Source organism: Alosa sapidissima, chromosome 2 (assembly GCF_018492685.1).
Source record: "Alosa sapidissima isolate fAloSap1 chromosome 2, fAloSap1.pri, whole genome shotgun sequence".
Lineage (NCBI taxonomy): Eukaryota > Metazoa > Chordata > Actinopteri > Clupeiformes > Clupeidae > Alosa > Alosa sapidissima.
Window position 1 is genome coordinate 43,647,234 of NC_055958.1, and position 15,783 is coordinate 43,663,016.

A 15,783-nucleotide genomic window follows, 5' to 3' on the forward strand; every position below is an offset into this window, starting at 1 on the left:
ATTTTTCTGTGTGTGTGTGTGTGTGTTTTCAGATCAACCATGAAGATCTCTTGTGCTCTCCTGTTGCTTAGTGCCTGCCTACCAGTCTGTAAGTCTGAGTGTGTGTAATGTGTGTGTGTGTGTGTGTGTGTCAAATTTTTGGGGTACATTTCAAGAAAAACTCTGTCAGCTCTCAATTCAATGGTTTGGCATTGAATGTAGACATGTGGCATCATTTCTAGATATGAAATGTAGGCTATAGCCATGTAAACAGCTTAGCCACATAACACTGATTCCCTGGCAGGTGTAATAGAAAGAAACAAAATTCCAGTGGATATTTCACGTCTTCTCAAAGACTGGCGGCTGTTAAGAGTGACGTTTTTTGCCAAAAAATAAAGCCAAATGCTGTGAAGTTACATGTAGGTCTTTTACGGAGGAAACCCATGCTAAATTTGATCGTGTTGGTATGAATATGTAGTATGTGATTCCTACAGTGTAAAAAAAATATACTAACATCTTAGAAACGTTGTAAAATTATTGAAATAGATTAAGAAAGCCACCGCTATAGTGATTACTATTAATTTGTTTAGATCCAGTGATATCGCTGCCTTGACAACGCTGCATCATGGCATCGATACTGTCCATTACTCTTAGTGCACATTCTAAATGCACATTCTATGTCCATTTCACCAGAGAGGGTTAAAGCGGAGCGAGAGACGCAAACGTTCGACAATTTCCGCGTTCGATTATTACAAGGGGGTGGGGGAAATCCCCCTTTATGCAGACCAGAGTAAGCCCTCGCTGCACTAATGTCAATGGAGACTTGTGGAATTTTTCCAATAAATTGGTCATTATGTCTTTCTGGATTTGTTGAGGGGTTTTTGGAAAATTTTGTCATAATCTGTAAGTGTTTGGGATCATTTCAAGCCTAAAAGTGTAATTTTTTAGTGTTCGGATTTGTAATAAAATAACTTAATATCAGACCATGCTGCTGCCAGTTACTGTCTTTTCTAACTTGTTGTTAGCATGCTAGCTAGCCTCTTAGCTAAGGTAACATTTTAAACGGAGAAGTGTAATTTCTTTGAAATGACAACTAGCTGAATAACATTACGGACATTAGGGTGATTCTCATGAAGCTGTGGTTAACATGTCCAGGTTCTATTTTCCAAAAACAATATTTTATTAATAGTAACTATGATATTTTAAGACAGTAAAGACAGTAAAGAATACTTTAGGGACAGATGTTTTTTACTAGAACACTATTTCATAGCAATACATCATTAGAACACTATTTCATAGCAATACGTCATTAGAACACTATTTCATAGCAATACGTCATTAGAACACTATTTCATAGCAATACATCATTAGAACACTATTTCATAGCAATACGTCATTAGAACACTATTTCATAGCAATACATCATTAGAACACTATTTCATAGCAATACATCATTAGAACACTATTTCATAGCAATACGTCATTAGAACACTATTTCATAGCAATACATCATTAGAACACTATTTCATAGCAATTTAACCAAAAATCACAATGAATTCTCATTACCGAAATGTGTCCGGATCCATTATTCTATTGTTTGTTTTAATTTCATGAAAAATCCTTTTTACATAAATTGAAGAAGATTATGCAAAGTTGTGTAAAAATTTCTATATTTATGGTTAATTTTTATATTTATGATATTTTGCAAAAGGAAAGGTTACATTTATTGTAAAAATATTGTGTCCACACTAAATGTTGCTCATTACCGTAATGCGACTTGCCTGCCTATAAAAAGTACACTGTTCCATTAAATTAACAAGCAGACCCATGATGCATCACTTGGGACAAAAGGTTTAAAATGGAATCAAGTTCAGTTGTTCTCTCTTCTCTCACATCATGATATTTGTGTAAATGTCATTGAATCTTTATTCTGTTACACTGTTGATTATCATTACCGATATGCTGCGATACTCAATGCTTTTAAAAATATTTGAAATGATATTTTATGATAAAGACAATATAAGACTTTAATATTTTGTAAAGGTTAAGGTTACATAGCTTGCTAGCATTTTGTGTTATTTGCCAACTTAGTCAAGAACATCTCATTACCGTTACTCCAATTTCTCATTACCACGTATTTTAAAGGGTAATAACGGTAATGAGAAGCTGAGTTGCGGTAATGATGTGGTGATGATCTTGATATAATATGACCCGTTCCCTCTACTAGTCAGGTTCACCTAACATCTAGTGTTCTCTCCACTAACTTGTTTCTCAGCCCGTTGTTAAAAGGCGTTAAAACTGTTGATGTGATATCGCTTTGTGATTCCGCTTTGTCCTCCCCAGATGATCTTTTTTTCAAGCGTAGCCTATTTCATGTTAAATCTTCTTGGATTTTTGACTAACTTTACTGTTTTATCTACAGTTTCGCCCGGTCCCTTGATATAATTTTGCCCCGATTGTCTGGTCTGCTCTGTACTGGCTCTGTGTTTTTGACTGGATTCTCTCTCATTTTGTGGTGCCAAGTTTACTTGCATGGCGTACCACAACACCGGCTTTAAGACCAATGATAGTGTTTTAATCAGTTGCTTGTGTTTTTTTTCTATCTCTTGTCAATCAGTAATGTCATGTTTTCTTTTTATTTCTTTTAACTACCATTGGTTTTCACCATGGCAACGGAGGTAATTATGAGGGCACCATAATGGGTTGTCAAATTGGTTGTTGGAGGTACAGTAAAAGGTGCAGGATGGCACTCAGATACCTCCCATCTGAGCCTATGTGGGTGACATGACCAATGTACCTGTGGCCATGTATCTGTCGGCTCCATGTACCCGTAGGCCAAGTTGAATGATAAAACGGATAACAAGGATATAGCCTCAAATGCACAGGTGTATCTGTTAGGAGCAAATGTACAGGTGTATCTGTACAGGTGTATCTGTTAGGAGCAAATGTACAGGTGTATCTGTTAGGAGCAAATGTACAGGTGTATCTGTACAGGTGTATCTGTTAGGAGCAAATGTACAGGTGTATCTGTTAGGAGCAAATGTACAGGTGTATCTGTTAGGAGCAAATGTACAGGTGTATCTGTTAGGAGAGGGAAACTAGTGCAAGAAGAGCTGTATATTGATGGTGATTCCGTCTATTGTGAAAAACATGACGAGTGTAGGCAGGTGGTACAATGTTGTTGGTGATTCCGTCTATTGTGGAAAACATGACGAGTGTAGGCAGGTGGTACAATGTTGTTGGTGATTCCGTCTATTGTGGAAAACATGACGAGTGTAGGCAGGTGGTACAATGTTGTTGGTGATTCCGTCTATTGTGGAAAACATGACGAGTGTAGGCAGGTGGTACAATGTTGTTGGTGATTCCGTCTATTGTGGAAAACATGACGAGTGTAGGCAGGTGGTACAATGTTGTTGGTGATTCCGTCTATTGTGGAAAACATGACGAGTGTAGGCAGGTGGTACAATGTTGTTGGTGATTCCGTCTATTGTGGAAAACATGACGAGTGTAGGCAGGTGGTACAATGTTGTTGGTGATTCCGTCTATTGTGAAAAACATGACGAGTTTAGGCAGGTGGTACAATGTTGTTGGTGATTCCGTCTATTGTGAAAAACATGACGAGTTTAGGCAGGTGGTACAATGTTGTTGGGCAGGAGCAGAAAAGAAGAAAGGAGTTTGGTCTTGGTACCAGTTGGAAAGTGTGGGGTAAGTCCACAGCACAGGAGAAGAGACAGATGGAAAGTGTGGTGTAAGTCCACAGCACAGGAGAAGAGACAGATGGAAAGTGTGGGGTAAGTCCACAGCACAGGAGAAGAGACAGATGGAAAGTGTGGGGTACTGTAAGTCCACAGCACAGGAGAAGAGACAGATGGAAAGTGTGGGGTACTGTAAGTCTACAGTACTGGAGAAGAGACAGATGGAAAGTGTGGGGTACTGTAAGTCTACAGTACTGGAGAAGAGACAGATGGAAAGTGTGGGGTACTGTAAGTCTACAGTACTGGAGAAGAGACAGATGGAAAGTGTGGGGTACTGTAAGTCTACAGTACTGGAGAAGAGACAGATGGAAAGTGTGGGGTACTGTAAGTCTACAGTACTGGAGAAGAGACAGATGGAAAGTGTGGGGTACTGTAAGTCTACAGTACTGGAGAAGAGACAGATGGAAAGTGTGGGGTAAGTCCACAGCACAGGAGAAGAGACAGATGGAAAGTGTGGGGTAAGTCCACAGCACAGGAGAAGAGACAGATGGAAAGTGTGGGGTACTGTAAGTCTACAGTACTGGAGAAGAGACAGATGGAAAGTGTGGGGTAAGTCCACAGCACAGGAGAAGAGACAGATGGAAAGTGTGGGGTAAGTCCACAGCACAGGAGAAGAGACAGATGGAAAGTGTGGGGTACTGTAAGTCTACAGTACTGGAGAAGAGACAGATGGTAACCAGCTTGTTTTGAGAACAAGAGGAGCAAACTAGCCGTTCAACAGCAATGCCTCAAGCAAAACAAGGGCAATGGATGAACTGGCACAACTGGCGTGATGTGGAGAAGAAGATCAACTGAGAGAGCTATGGGCCATGGATGCTACTGCAACTGGAGAAAGCTATGGGCCATGGATGCCAATTGTAATTGTAGAGACATATGGGTCAGGGATGTGACTGCTTTGAGACCAGACATGACATTTTTTTTCGGAGAGTAAGCACATTGTCTACTTTATTGCGCTAACTATTCTCTTTTGATGATGTGATGGAGAAAGCCTTTGAAAGTTAAAGTATGCAGAACTGCTATCAGAGGTAAGGGAAGGTGGCTGGCAAGCACACACAGTGGAGATAGATGTTTGAGGCTTTGTAAGTCGACCACAACACTTCTGTTAAATTTTAGTATTCAAATATGGCCACTGAAAGGAGCTGAAAAGGAAGCCGGTGGCCATGACTGAGGCCCTCATAGCAACCTGAATTGACTCTGAGATGTGTTAAATCTTGCTGCTGTGTTTCCAGAGTGGTAGTTGTTGGTGCCCACTCTAGGGCTTGAGGTTTGTCTGGTTCTGTTGCTGATTGGATCATAAACAGCCACAGCAATGACCAGGAATGCCCAAAGAATTTGTTGGTATTTGTTTGTAGAGAACCAATCAGGAGTGTGGAGGAGGGTGGATCTGGGAATCCAGACACCACTGTTGAGCATTCTGGAGGTGTCATGGGTTCTAATTCAACAAAACACAGACGAAGGAAGGTATCTGCTTGTAAGCCCAGTGAAATGCTCTCGAAAGCTACTCTTTTGGTGATGGTTTTTTGCCCACAAATGTTGCTTTGTTGGTGTTTTTTTTAATGGTAAAAGTGCTTGGTTGTTGACTGGCCACTCTGGTAAATCCCCTTCCTGTGACACTAGCAATTTAACTCCTCTCCTGTGTGTATCTGAAATTCATTTGGTAAAATGAAATCATTCTCATTACCGAAAATGCATAGATATTGTAAAGATGTAAAGAGTGGGTTTTGTTCAAAATATATCTATAACAAAGAGATTATTTGAAAAATTGAACTCTACAATACACATTGTATTTCGGTAATGAGAGTTAATTAATTTAAAATGGAATTTAAAATATATAAAATATACATTTTGATGTGCAGTACTGTTCATTTAATGTACTTGTGTAAATGAAAAAAAAAAATCAAAAAATAGTTTTCTTACTAATGGTCTCCGTTTGTCATTTACCATATCGGTAATGAGAATTATTCTACCATAACATTGAAATAGAGTTATATTAAATTGTTTTACTATAATACTTTTATCAGAAAATAAAAGTTCACATTCTATTCAGTCACTTAAATTAAAAAATCAATCAAATGAGGTAGATAATATTTTGATGTCAGTTTGACAGGCTTCGTGAGATTCACCCATTAGTTAAAGTGGATAGTTTATAATCAAGTGAATTTGCAACAGTATATTAAGTTTAAGCGAAGTCCTTTCAACTACTAGTCACTTGTTGGCGCATAACTGTATTGCCATAGCTACTCCCATCCACTTGTATAGCATTTTAAGCTAGCGTTAGCTAGCTCGGTTCACATGACTAATTCAATTATTCATATTGTAACAATCAGACTGGTAAACAGTGACTATTAATAAAACACGGGTTCTCTGATCATGCTATAAAATACTGATATGTTCCTTTCAGAAACCACAGGCAATAGAAGAAGCTCGTTTCACCATATATTTTACATACATTTAAACCATAATCATTTTCAAACAATTCACAATTCAAAATGAACAGTTCTTAATTGTTCCATAAGCTGCAGATATATGCGCACGTCTGTTCAGTTTGTAGGTTGAGTACGCGCACTAATGACGCACGCCTAGATACTCCAAACGAAAAAGGTAATCCACAAATCCAGCAAGAAACGATAACTGAAGAATCCCGACACCAGTCTTAATTATCCACCCGAAAAGAGCAAATGAAGTTCTTTAAAAAAGAAAAAGAAAAAGATGACTCCAGGTCACGAACTGATCACTCTCACCGGCTTGTCGTACAGATATTGGTTGTTGTTCAATTTCCGAATAATCCTTGAGTCCGGTAAACGGTGGCCTTTAGCTACTTCCACCACTAGCTTAATCCAGTGCACTTGTATTCACGAAATCGCAGGTCTCCAGTGGTCTCCCTGAGCATAATACTCGTCTCCCTTTCCCTCTCGCTTCCGCGGTTTTAAAGACTTTCAAATTTGGCGCATCAGCTGATAGGGCCGTCAGCTGACGCTGACTGGTTTGACAACCAGCTGATCCATTCTCCCACACCCATAACATATGTAAAAATGTCCATACAGATTAAATATCCAATTAGATATTCAATACAGGGCAACAGGGGCATAAACAAGATGGAAAACAAATGACAGGAAATACACTCATATAGATTACCCGTTTTATTTTTATAACCAGGTTTAATAAAGTGACTCCTGTGTTAACTTATGTGGCTGTGCTACAATATCATGTCCTAAAGAATGATTAATTGGTATCATACATGACTATAGACAATAATACTGTGAACACAATTATGTTTATCTGTTCTTATTGCTTATTAAGAGAATACGTTTATTTAGTGACGTAAGGTGACACTCCCACTTATGCAGACCGGAACTGTCCCGTTTTGCTCCCATAGTAACGACTTACGCTGCTCTATCTTGCTAGTAATCAAGGATCTTTGACTTCACTGTTGCTCAATAGTGCTTTCTCGACAAGTCATGAGAGTGTATAAACTGTATATGACATCATGGCGCACAATTAGTGTGTGTGTATTGTGTGTAAAGTAATATATAATGTGTACATGTGTGTGTAATGTGTGTGTGTGTTATGAATTAATAAGATTTGTATAGCACCTTCCATACACAGAATGCAGCTCAAAGTGCTTTACATTTGGAGCCTGTAACACAATAATAGAGTCAGTCAGTCATTATCAATCACTTTTCTTCATCCGTGAATTAAGTGAGCAGCTGCCAACCTTCTTCACAACAGTGTCATGAGCCTGAATGATGGAGACCAAGATTTCCTCTCCGACAAAGTGGTTCAAAAGTAGGTCAAGTTAACCAACAACTGAGAAGGAGCTTTGATGGCAATTTAAAAATCATATGATTAACACGATTGGCGAGCCCAGAAAGATGAAAAATGCAAACAGTCATAATCAAACTTCATGGTCAAAGTGGTCGCTTCCAACAGATTGATAGGAGATTGTTAGAATATGTGATTGAAAAACGTAATAACGGAATGCTCATTAGCCTACTGGAGCCGTTATTGAGGATACGGTGCTTTTATTTCATAATTGGTAGAAATAGCACAGTCTATGTTTTTGCCCTTTTATTGTATTATAAAAAAATCATTAGTTACAAATTATGTATTTAATTTAAATTTGACGAATGCAGTCAGCCTGAATCTCCAGGTTGTTAGCAGTGGAACGTAGCAGAGGGGGCGACAATGTAGTAACGTCAAATCTGCATCTCATCGCTGATCGAGTGTGTGTGTGTGTGTGTGTGTTTATAAGTGTGTGTGTGTGTGTGTGTAATGTGTGTTTATAAGTGTGTGTGTGTGTGTGCATGTGTGTGTGTTTGTAATGTGTGTGTAATGTGTGTGTGTGTGTTTTAGTGCTGTGTGTAATGTGTGTGTGTGTTTTAGTGCTGGCCGTGTGTGTGTAATGTGTAATGTGTGTAATGTGTGTTCTAGTGCTGGCCGTGTGTGTGTAATGTGTAATGTGTAGTGTGTGTGTAATGTGTGTTTTAGTGCTGGCCGTGTGTGTGTAATGTGTAATGTGTGTGTGTGTAATGTGTGTGTGTGTGTGTAATGTGTGTGTGTGTTTTAGTGCTGGCCGTGTGTATGTAGTGTGTAATGTGTGTGTGTAATGTGTGTGTGTAATGTGTGTGTGTGTGTTCTAGTGCTGGCCGGCGTGCCCAGGTCCAGGCGTTCTCTGTGGGATCTGCGTGGGCTCATTGAGTAATGTGTGTGTGTTCTAGTGCTGGCCGTGTGTGTGTAATGTGTAGTGTGTGTGTGTGTTCTAGTGCTGGTATGTAATGTGTGTGTGTGTGTTCTAGTGCTGGCCGTGTGTGTGTAGTGTGTAATGTGTGTGTGTGTGTTCTAGTGCTGGCCGGCGTGCCCAGGTCCAGGCGTTCTCTGTGGGATCTGCGTGGGCTCATTGAGTGCGCTCTGCCCTCCAGTTGGCCTCTCTGGGACTTCGCTGACTACGGCTGCTACTGTGGAAAGGGAGGATCCGGCACAGCCGTCGACCAGCTGGACAGGTGTGTGTGTGTGTGTGTAATGTGTGTGTGTGTGTGTGTGTAGGCACAGCCGTCGACCAGCTGGACAGGTGTGTGTGTGTGTGTGTGTAGGCACAGCCGTCGACCAGCTGGACAGGTGTGTGTGTGTGTGTGTGTAATATGTGTGTGTGTGTGTGTGTGTAGGCACAGCCATCGACCAGCTGGACAGGTGTGTGTGTGTGTGTGTGTGTAATGTGTGTGTGTGTGTGTGTGTAGGCACAGCCGTCGACCAGCTGGACAGGTGTGTGTGTGTGTGTATATGTGTGTGTTATTGTGTGTGTGTGTATGTCTGTGTGTAGAGTTAAGAACAAAATGATTCATACCCCTGGCAAATATTGATGTAATGTTGATTTTATCTTGACCAATATGTTTGTTCTGACTGAAAATAACACTACCACATGCCAAAAGGTTGTAAGACAACGTGGCAGAAACATGGAATCAAAAAAATAATAGTTTTTATCTTTATTAGCATTTTTTATGAAAAATGGCAAGTCAAAAATTATTCATACCCTTTTTTGAATAATGAAAAGCAATTATGAGCTACATCAAGAGTGTGTTAGTTGGTTAACTGCTGTTTATTGGGCGCAGTGTTTCGGCTCAGATGTCCCTCAGTGACCGCATTGCGACCTCCAATGCCATAAGCACCAGCCACCGATGGTTTTCTGTGAGCTCAGATACACCTCTCTCTCGATCATCTATTTCTCCTCCATAGTCAGGCTCTGTGGGGGGCACTAAAACTCCCACTGCTCCTACTGGCTCAAAAGCATAGGCAATTGGATGCCTGTCCTCATTGGTGGGTCTATCCCATTCGTCCATATCCATTTTGTTGAGGCAGTAAGCTAACTGTGAGGCTATGACAGCCGATATGTAAACAGCATAGAATGTTGTACCAACCATTCTCGTGATGTCATCATTTTCTGAAAACAAAGATGGCGGCGCACAGCTGAAATTAATGCAACTTGTTTGTGCTTTATTCTGAATAACGGGTCATATTTCTGACTTTATTTGTATTTATGGTACATTTAAATATTTAACTAGTGCTATAGACATCTGTTTTATTTGACTGCTTCATTTCCACTTTATAAAGATCATAGTATTTTTTTTTTTTAAATCATAAAACACACAAGGTAAAATAATTTAAAAATAGAGAATGATTAAAAAGACAAAATAAAAGACACAAGGTAGAATCATTTTCAAGACAGATTCAGAATTTATAACTCAGTGCAGTTAGCAGAAAGCATCTGAGAACAGTTTGGTCTTAAGTCTAGATTTAACTGGCTTCAGTTACAGCTGCGGCCTTTTTAATGTCATCCGAAAGTTGGTTCCAGAGCTGAGCCGCATAACAGCTAAAAGCTGCTTCCATGTTTAGTTCTAACAGCAGGTTTTACTAACAGGTTTTTCTCCTGAGACCTGAGACTGCTGAAGCATGTCTGAGAGGTATTCAGGTCCTGCTCCATTAAGTGATTTATAAACAAGCAGTAGTGTTTCAAAGTCAATTCTGTGACTTACTAGTAGCCTGGATGCCATTCCAAACTTATTCACAACATTTAAGGTCGGGAAGTTTGGTCTGGCATTGCTCCATTGCGGAGCAAGTATGCTCGCATTAGATCGGGCGGACCAATCAAATCGGGCGTTACGATGATGGACAGGTAAGCAACAGCGCCTGGTCTATCACGTCATCTGAGCACGCTTAGATTAGGCTTATGTTTGAAACAAAAACGCTGTGGCTAGAAGGATACATGGCTTTTAAGACCCCATATGGAAAATGCATATTATTTAATGAGGTTTTATCACTGAAAAAACTATTATTTCTGAAAGTTGAGATGTGGGAAAACTCGTGGTTTCACTTTCATCAAGGGAAAACAGCACTGTTGCATTGCGACATGTTCCCTAGTTTGTTTGAAATCTCTGATTGACCACCTGTTCGAGGGATTTGCGACAGCCTTTCTCAGCTGTTTAACATGTTTGTAGCATATCAGTGTTCAACAGAATTATTTTATTATAAAAACGGAGGGGATATAGGCTATCAGTTTTTTCCTAATAGCCTACCCTACATATCTCTTAGATTTCGCTAATGAGTGTTGTAGACTAGGAGTTATTGACAGCACTAACTTTTACAAAAGACCAGAAAACAATGTTAAGGCATTTGTGGAGAAAAAGGATGGTTTGCGTGTTTTTTTCCTTTTTGTATCACCTGAAGCTGTTTGATAGTCTTTTTAGGAAGTCCTGTGAAAAGTCCATTGCAGTAATCAACCCTGCTGGAGATAAATGCATTAATGAGTTTTTCTAAATCATCTTTTGACATCAGCCCTCTAAGCTTGGCAATATTTTTGAGGTGGTAAAAAGCTGATTTAGTTATTGCTTTCATGTGGCTGTTGAAATTTAGATCACTGTCAATTAATACACCAAGATTTTTAACAGTATCCTTTGCTTTCAACCCTTTTGTGTCAAGGACAGTGGCAACCCTCAGTGTTTCCTCCATTATAACCAATAATAATTACTTCAGTTGTTTCAAATTTTGAGACATCCAGGTGTTGATTTGTGTATACACTGACACAGAGATTCAAGGGGACCATAGTCATTTGATGACAGAACTAAGTACATTTGTGTGTCATCTGCATAGCTATGATATGAAATTTTGGATGATTTGTCCAAGTGGAGATTGAATAATAGTGGCCCCAAGATCGACCCCTGGGGAACACCACAGGTCAAGGACATTGGTGTTGAGGTACAGTTTCCAATGGCAACAAAGAAACTCCTTTCTTGTAGATATGATTTCAGCCAGTTGATAACTATGCCTGTAAATCCAACCCAGTGTTCTAGTCTGTGTAATAAAATGTTGTGTGTGTGTGTGTGTGTGTGTATAGGTGCTGTGAGACTCATGATCACTGCTACAGTGCTGCCATGGCTCTGCCTGCCTGCTATTCCGCTCTAGATTTGGACAACCCCTACACCCACGGATACTACTACCAGTGTGATAAGGCCACCAAGAGCATCAGCTGCCTGGGTAACACACACACACACACACACATAACCCCTACACCCACGGATACTACTACCAGTGTGATAAGGCCACCAAGAGCATCAGCTGCCTGGGTAACACACACACACACACACACACACACACATAACCCCTACACCCACGGATACTACTACCAGTGTGATAAGGCCACCAAGAGCATCAGCTGCCTGGGTAACACACACACACACACACACACACACACACACACACACACACACACACATAACCCCTACACCCACGGATACTACTACCAGTGTGATAAGGCCACCAAGAGCATCAGCTGCCTGGGTAACACACACACACACACATAACCCCTACACCCACGGATACTACTACCAGTGTGATAAGGCCACCAAGAGCATCAGCTGCCTGGGTAACACACACACACACACACACACACACACACACACACACACACACGGCAGATATTTACTCCTCTCTATCTCCCCCATATCTCTCTCCCTCCCTCCCTCTCTCCCTCCATCCCTCTCTCCATCCCTCTCTCTCTCTGCTGCAGCTAAGAACGACGCGTGTCAGATGTTCATCTGTGAGTGTGATAAGCACCTTGCTGAGTGCATGTCCACAGCTCCCTATGTGGCCGCACATGACCACTACGACCAGGCCCTGTGTCACCAGCAACACTAAACATCACCATGGCTACCGCCCTGTGTCACCAGCAACACTAAACATCACCATGGCTACCGCCCTGTGCCACCAGCACAGCTAAACATCACCATGGCTACCGCTCTGTGTCACCGCAACGCTAAACATCACCATGGCTACCGCCCTGTGTCACCGCAACGCTAAACATCACCATGGTTACCGCTGGCCACAGGGCGTGTAATAAATAATAATAATAAAGTCAAACGTCAAATTCACAGCATGTCTCAGACGCCTTTGTTACACACACACACACACACAAACACACACTCACACACACACTCTCACACACACAACGTCAAATTCACAGTGTAACGACCCTCTCTAGTGCAGGTGTTAATTGTTATGATAATGTATGACTCCACACGAACTCTTCTCACTGTTTTTATTTCTCTGCATTCACAAATAAAACAAAGAATCCACTGAGATTAGACGATGACGACTGCATACCCAAATCTCCAGCAGACTAGTTCTGACTGGATCTATGGGGTCTATGCTATTCCTGAACATAGATAAAATAATGCATAGCTTGTTCAATTCAGTTTAAACAAACATAAAATCATGCAGAAGAAACAACATACAGAGTTGGCACACGTTTCACACGTTGTGATCGTATAGTTTTTTTCCATTGAATTCACAACAAGCATTGATTCATTAACAGTATAAACAACGTACCTGCATTCACAAATAAAACAAAGAATCCACTGAGATTAGACGATGACGACTGCATACCCAAATCTACAGTATAAACGTAAAAAGGAAATCAAGAAATTGCAAGTGTTTTCTTCATAAAGATAGCTAACATAACGTGGCTGCCGCCAAAAAGACGTAGCCCACAATAGCTCGATTAGATACCATCTTAGACAACACTCTAGCATTACTTGCAGAAATTATCTATTAATACAACTTATGTATATACGTATTTTAACCAGTGTGGAAGACAAACATGTTATTTTATATTAAAACACAAAATTATTCACGGAGCACTCTCTATGCACAGCTTACCTCCAGCAGACTAGTTCTGACTGGAGTACGGGAAGCGCAAATGCTCAAAATATTGAAATGCAAAGTAGAAATGAAAATACAATTGCAGTCGCAATGTCTCATGTTTTAAACTCATGTGAATGGGTACGACATATGAAAACATTTTAAACATATAAAAACCAGTGTATATAAAAATAAAGATTACAATAACAATGTAATATCATAATTTTGAAAGAATTCACTTTATGTAGGTGAGGTTATTTTCAACTCTGTTACACCCACCCCCCACTGAATTCTGGACAAAATTACACACCTGCTTCAACACTATACCCAAAGCTCATCAAATGTCAAGGGACTACACTAAAAGTCCGACCATATAAAAGGTATCCTTTAAGGATGTAGTGGACAGAGAGAGACGTCAAACTCTCCAACCAACCACCGGATGAAGAATGCCTTACACATTCTACACTTGCCCAAAACTATCAATACATAAATCACCAGGCATAAGTGTTACCCTACTAAAGCATGGCAAGGCACCAAAGGTGCAGAAGACTTATGCCCTAAGAGCTTGAACAACAGAGCTGCAGACAGTCTGAACATTCTGCTGCAATCGTTTAGTGATATCTTGTCTAGCTATAGTATAAAGGAGTCTGTTGACTGGTCTAATAACACGACCCAAACGTGTAGTAGTTTGTGGTACAAGCTCAGACAACTCAGTGTGTACATCAGTGGGTGCAGTGTCAGAAGTAACTAAACAAGCTGTGTTGTGATCACTAACAGTCAAGGCATCTTTAACTACAGTCTCGTCAGTGTGAGTAGGGTAAGAGGGTCCAGAGCACAAATCTGATGCTTCGTCAGACAACACTTCAGTCGGGTCAGCAAGTGGCTCACTGAAAGTTCCCTCAAGAGAGTCAGGTAGGTGACCTGGTGTATTCAAGTGACTGACCCACTCTCTGGTTCTTTCTTTAGCAACAGGTAACACTGGCAAGACATCAGAACTTGGACTCTCAATATTAGAGCTGGGCAGAAAGCCATTCAAATCATTTACAGGCACAGAATCACTCATAAGACTCTGGACATCTTCCACACTATGTTGAGACTCTTGCTGGACAGACACTTGGTCTTCCGTCTGCTTGGATGAAGTTTGACCTGAAGCCATGGAATGGACATCAGGGACAGAAGACAGGACAGAAGACATTGAGAGGTCAGACGGAGAAGAATGTGGCACACCTTGGACGGGAAGGAAGTTCACCAGCATGAGCAGATTACGATGAACCACCCGCTCTGTGTTCTGTATTTTGTACGTGTGTGTCTTTGCATTCTTATCCATCACAGTGTAAACAGTCGGCTCCCAGCGGTCTGCAACCTTCCTCTTCCCTCTCTCTTTCTTATTGGCCACAAGTACACGGTCTCCAATCTCAATTGTTGCTCCTTTCACTTTCCTATTGTAGAGCCTCGTCTGTCTGCCTTGTTCTTTAGTCGCATGTTCCTGAGCAATTAACATGGCTTCTCTCAGGTCCTCAGACAGCTTTGAGACATATCTGTCAAAACTGGTGACATCAGGGTCAGTCAAAACATTACCAAACAGGATGTCTACTGGAAGACGCGGCACCCTCCCAAACATCAAGAAAAACGGTGCATATCCTGTTGTTTCATGAGAGGTACAATTATACATGAAAGTGAGTGTTTGTAAGCGCCTAGGCCAATCAAGCTTTGCTTCAAGAGGAAGAGCTCTGATCATGTTGCCAAGCGTTCGATTAAAACGCTCAACGCTGCCATTCCCCATTGGGTGGTAAGGGGTAGTATGGGATTTTCGCACACCCGACAACTTCAGAAGCTCAGCGATCAATTCACTCTCGAAGCTTGGGCCCTGGTCACTGTGTATTCTCTCAGGAAACCCATAGACACAGAAATACTTCTCCCAGAGGACTCTCGCAACCTGCTTGGCTGATTGATCTCTGCAGGCAAAGGCCTGGGCCAGTCTAGTGAAATGATCTGTCATCACTAAAACATCTACAGACTTATTGTGTGAATCCTCAGCTGACCAGAAGTCGATGCATACGAGTTGCAAGGGTCGGGTGGTGACAATACTTTCTAGAGGAGCTCTTCCATCAGGCTCAGCTACTTTGCTCACAATACAACGCTGGCAATGACGAACATATTCTCTCACATCTCTGTCCATATGCAGCCAAAAAAATCTCCGTCTAGCAATGTTTAGAGTCCTAGACTGGCCTTGATGACCTGCGCTGTCATGCACTCCTTTCAAGACATCAGCTTTCAGGCAGTCAGGAACTACAAACTGATTGCGTCTTGTCTTTGAAATCTGATCACGTGATACTCTGTATAAGATGTCATCACTCAGAAC

General features: G+C 41.0%; 1 protein-coding gene and 1 long non-coding RNA gene across 2 annotated transcripts; one reads left to right on the forward strand and one right to left on the reverse strand.

Annotated features, from left to right (window-relative positions):
* Positions 1-36: 36 nt before the first annotated feature.
* On the forward strand, positions 37-12,601 carry LOC121703898 (phospholipase A2-like). Its single transcript, XM_042084383.1, has 4 exons — positions 37-88; positions 8,578-8,734; positions 11,620-11,759; positions 12,292-12,601. Exons 1-4 carry the CDS (start codon positions 40-42, stop codon positions 12,417-12,419), a joined length of 474 nt encoding a protein of 157 aa, XP_041940317.1. The 5' UTR covers positions 37-39; the 3' UTR covers positions 12,420-12,601.
* A 186-nt stretch (positions 12,602-12,787) lies between these two features.
* LOC121703909 lies at positions 12,788-13,460 on the reverse strand. The gene is made up of 3 exons (XR_006030178.1): positions 13,440-13,460; positions 13,110-13,172; positions 12,788-12,827 (listed from the first exon to the last, which is right to left on the reverse strand). It is a non-coding gene; the product is annotated as an uncharacterized LOC121703909 (long non-coding RNA).
* Positions 13,461-15,783: the final 2,323 nt, after the last annotated feature.

What these genes read in the sequence shown, in the direction of transcription:
- LOC121703898 (XM_042084383.1), top strand. Translation starts at nt 40, where the DNA reads ATGAAGATCTCTTGTGCTCTCCTGTTGCTTAGTGCCTGCCTACCAGTC. An exon ending in TAGTGCCTGCCTACCAGTCT is followed by an intron (nt 89 to 8,577) that starts GTAAGTCTGAGT and finishes TGTGTGTTCTAG; the next exon opens with TGCTGGCCGGCGTGCCCAGG. An exon ending in CAAGAGCATCAGCTGCCTGG is followed by an intron (nt 11,760 to 12,291) that starts GTAACACACACA and finishes TCTCTGCTGCAG; the next exon opens with CTAAGAACGACGCGTGTCAG.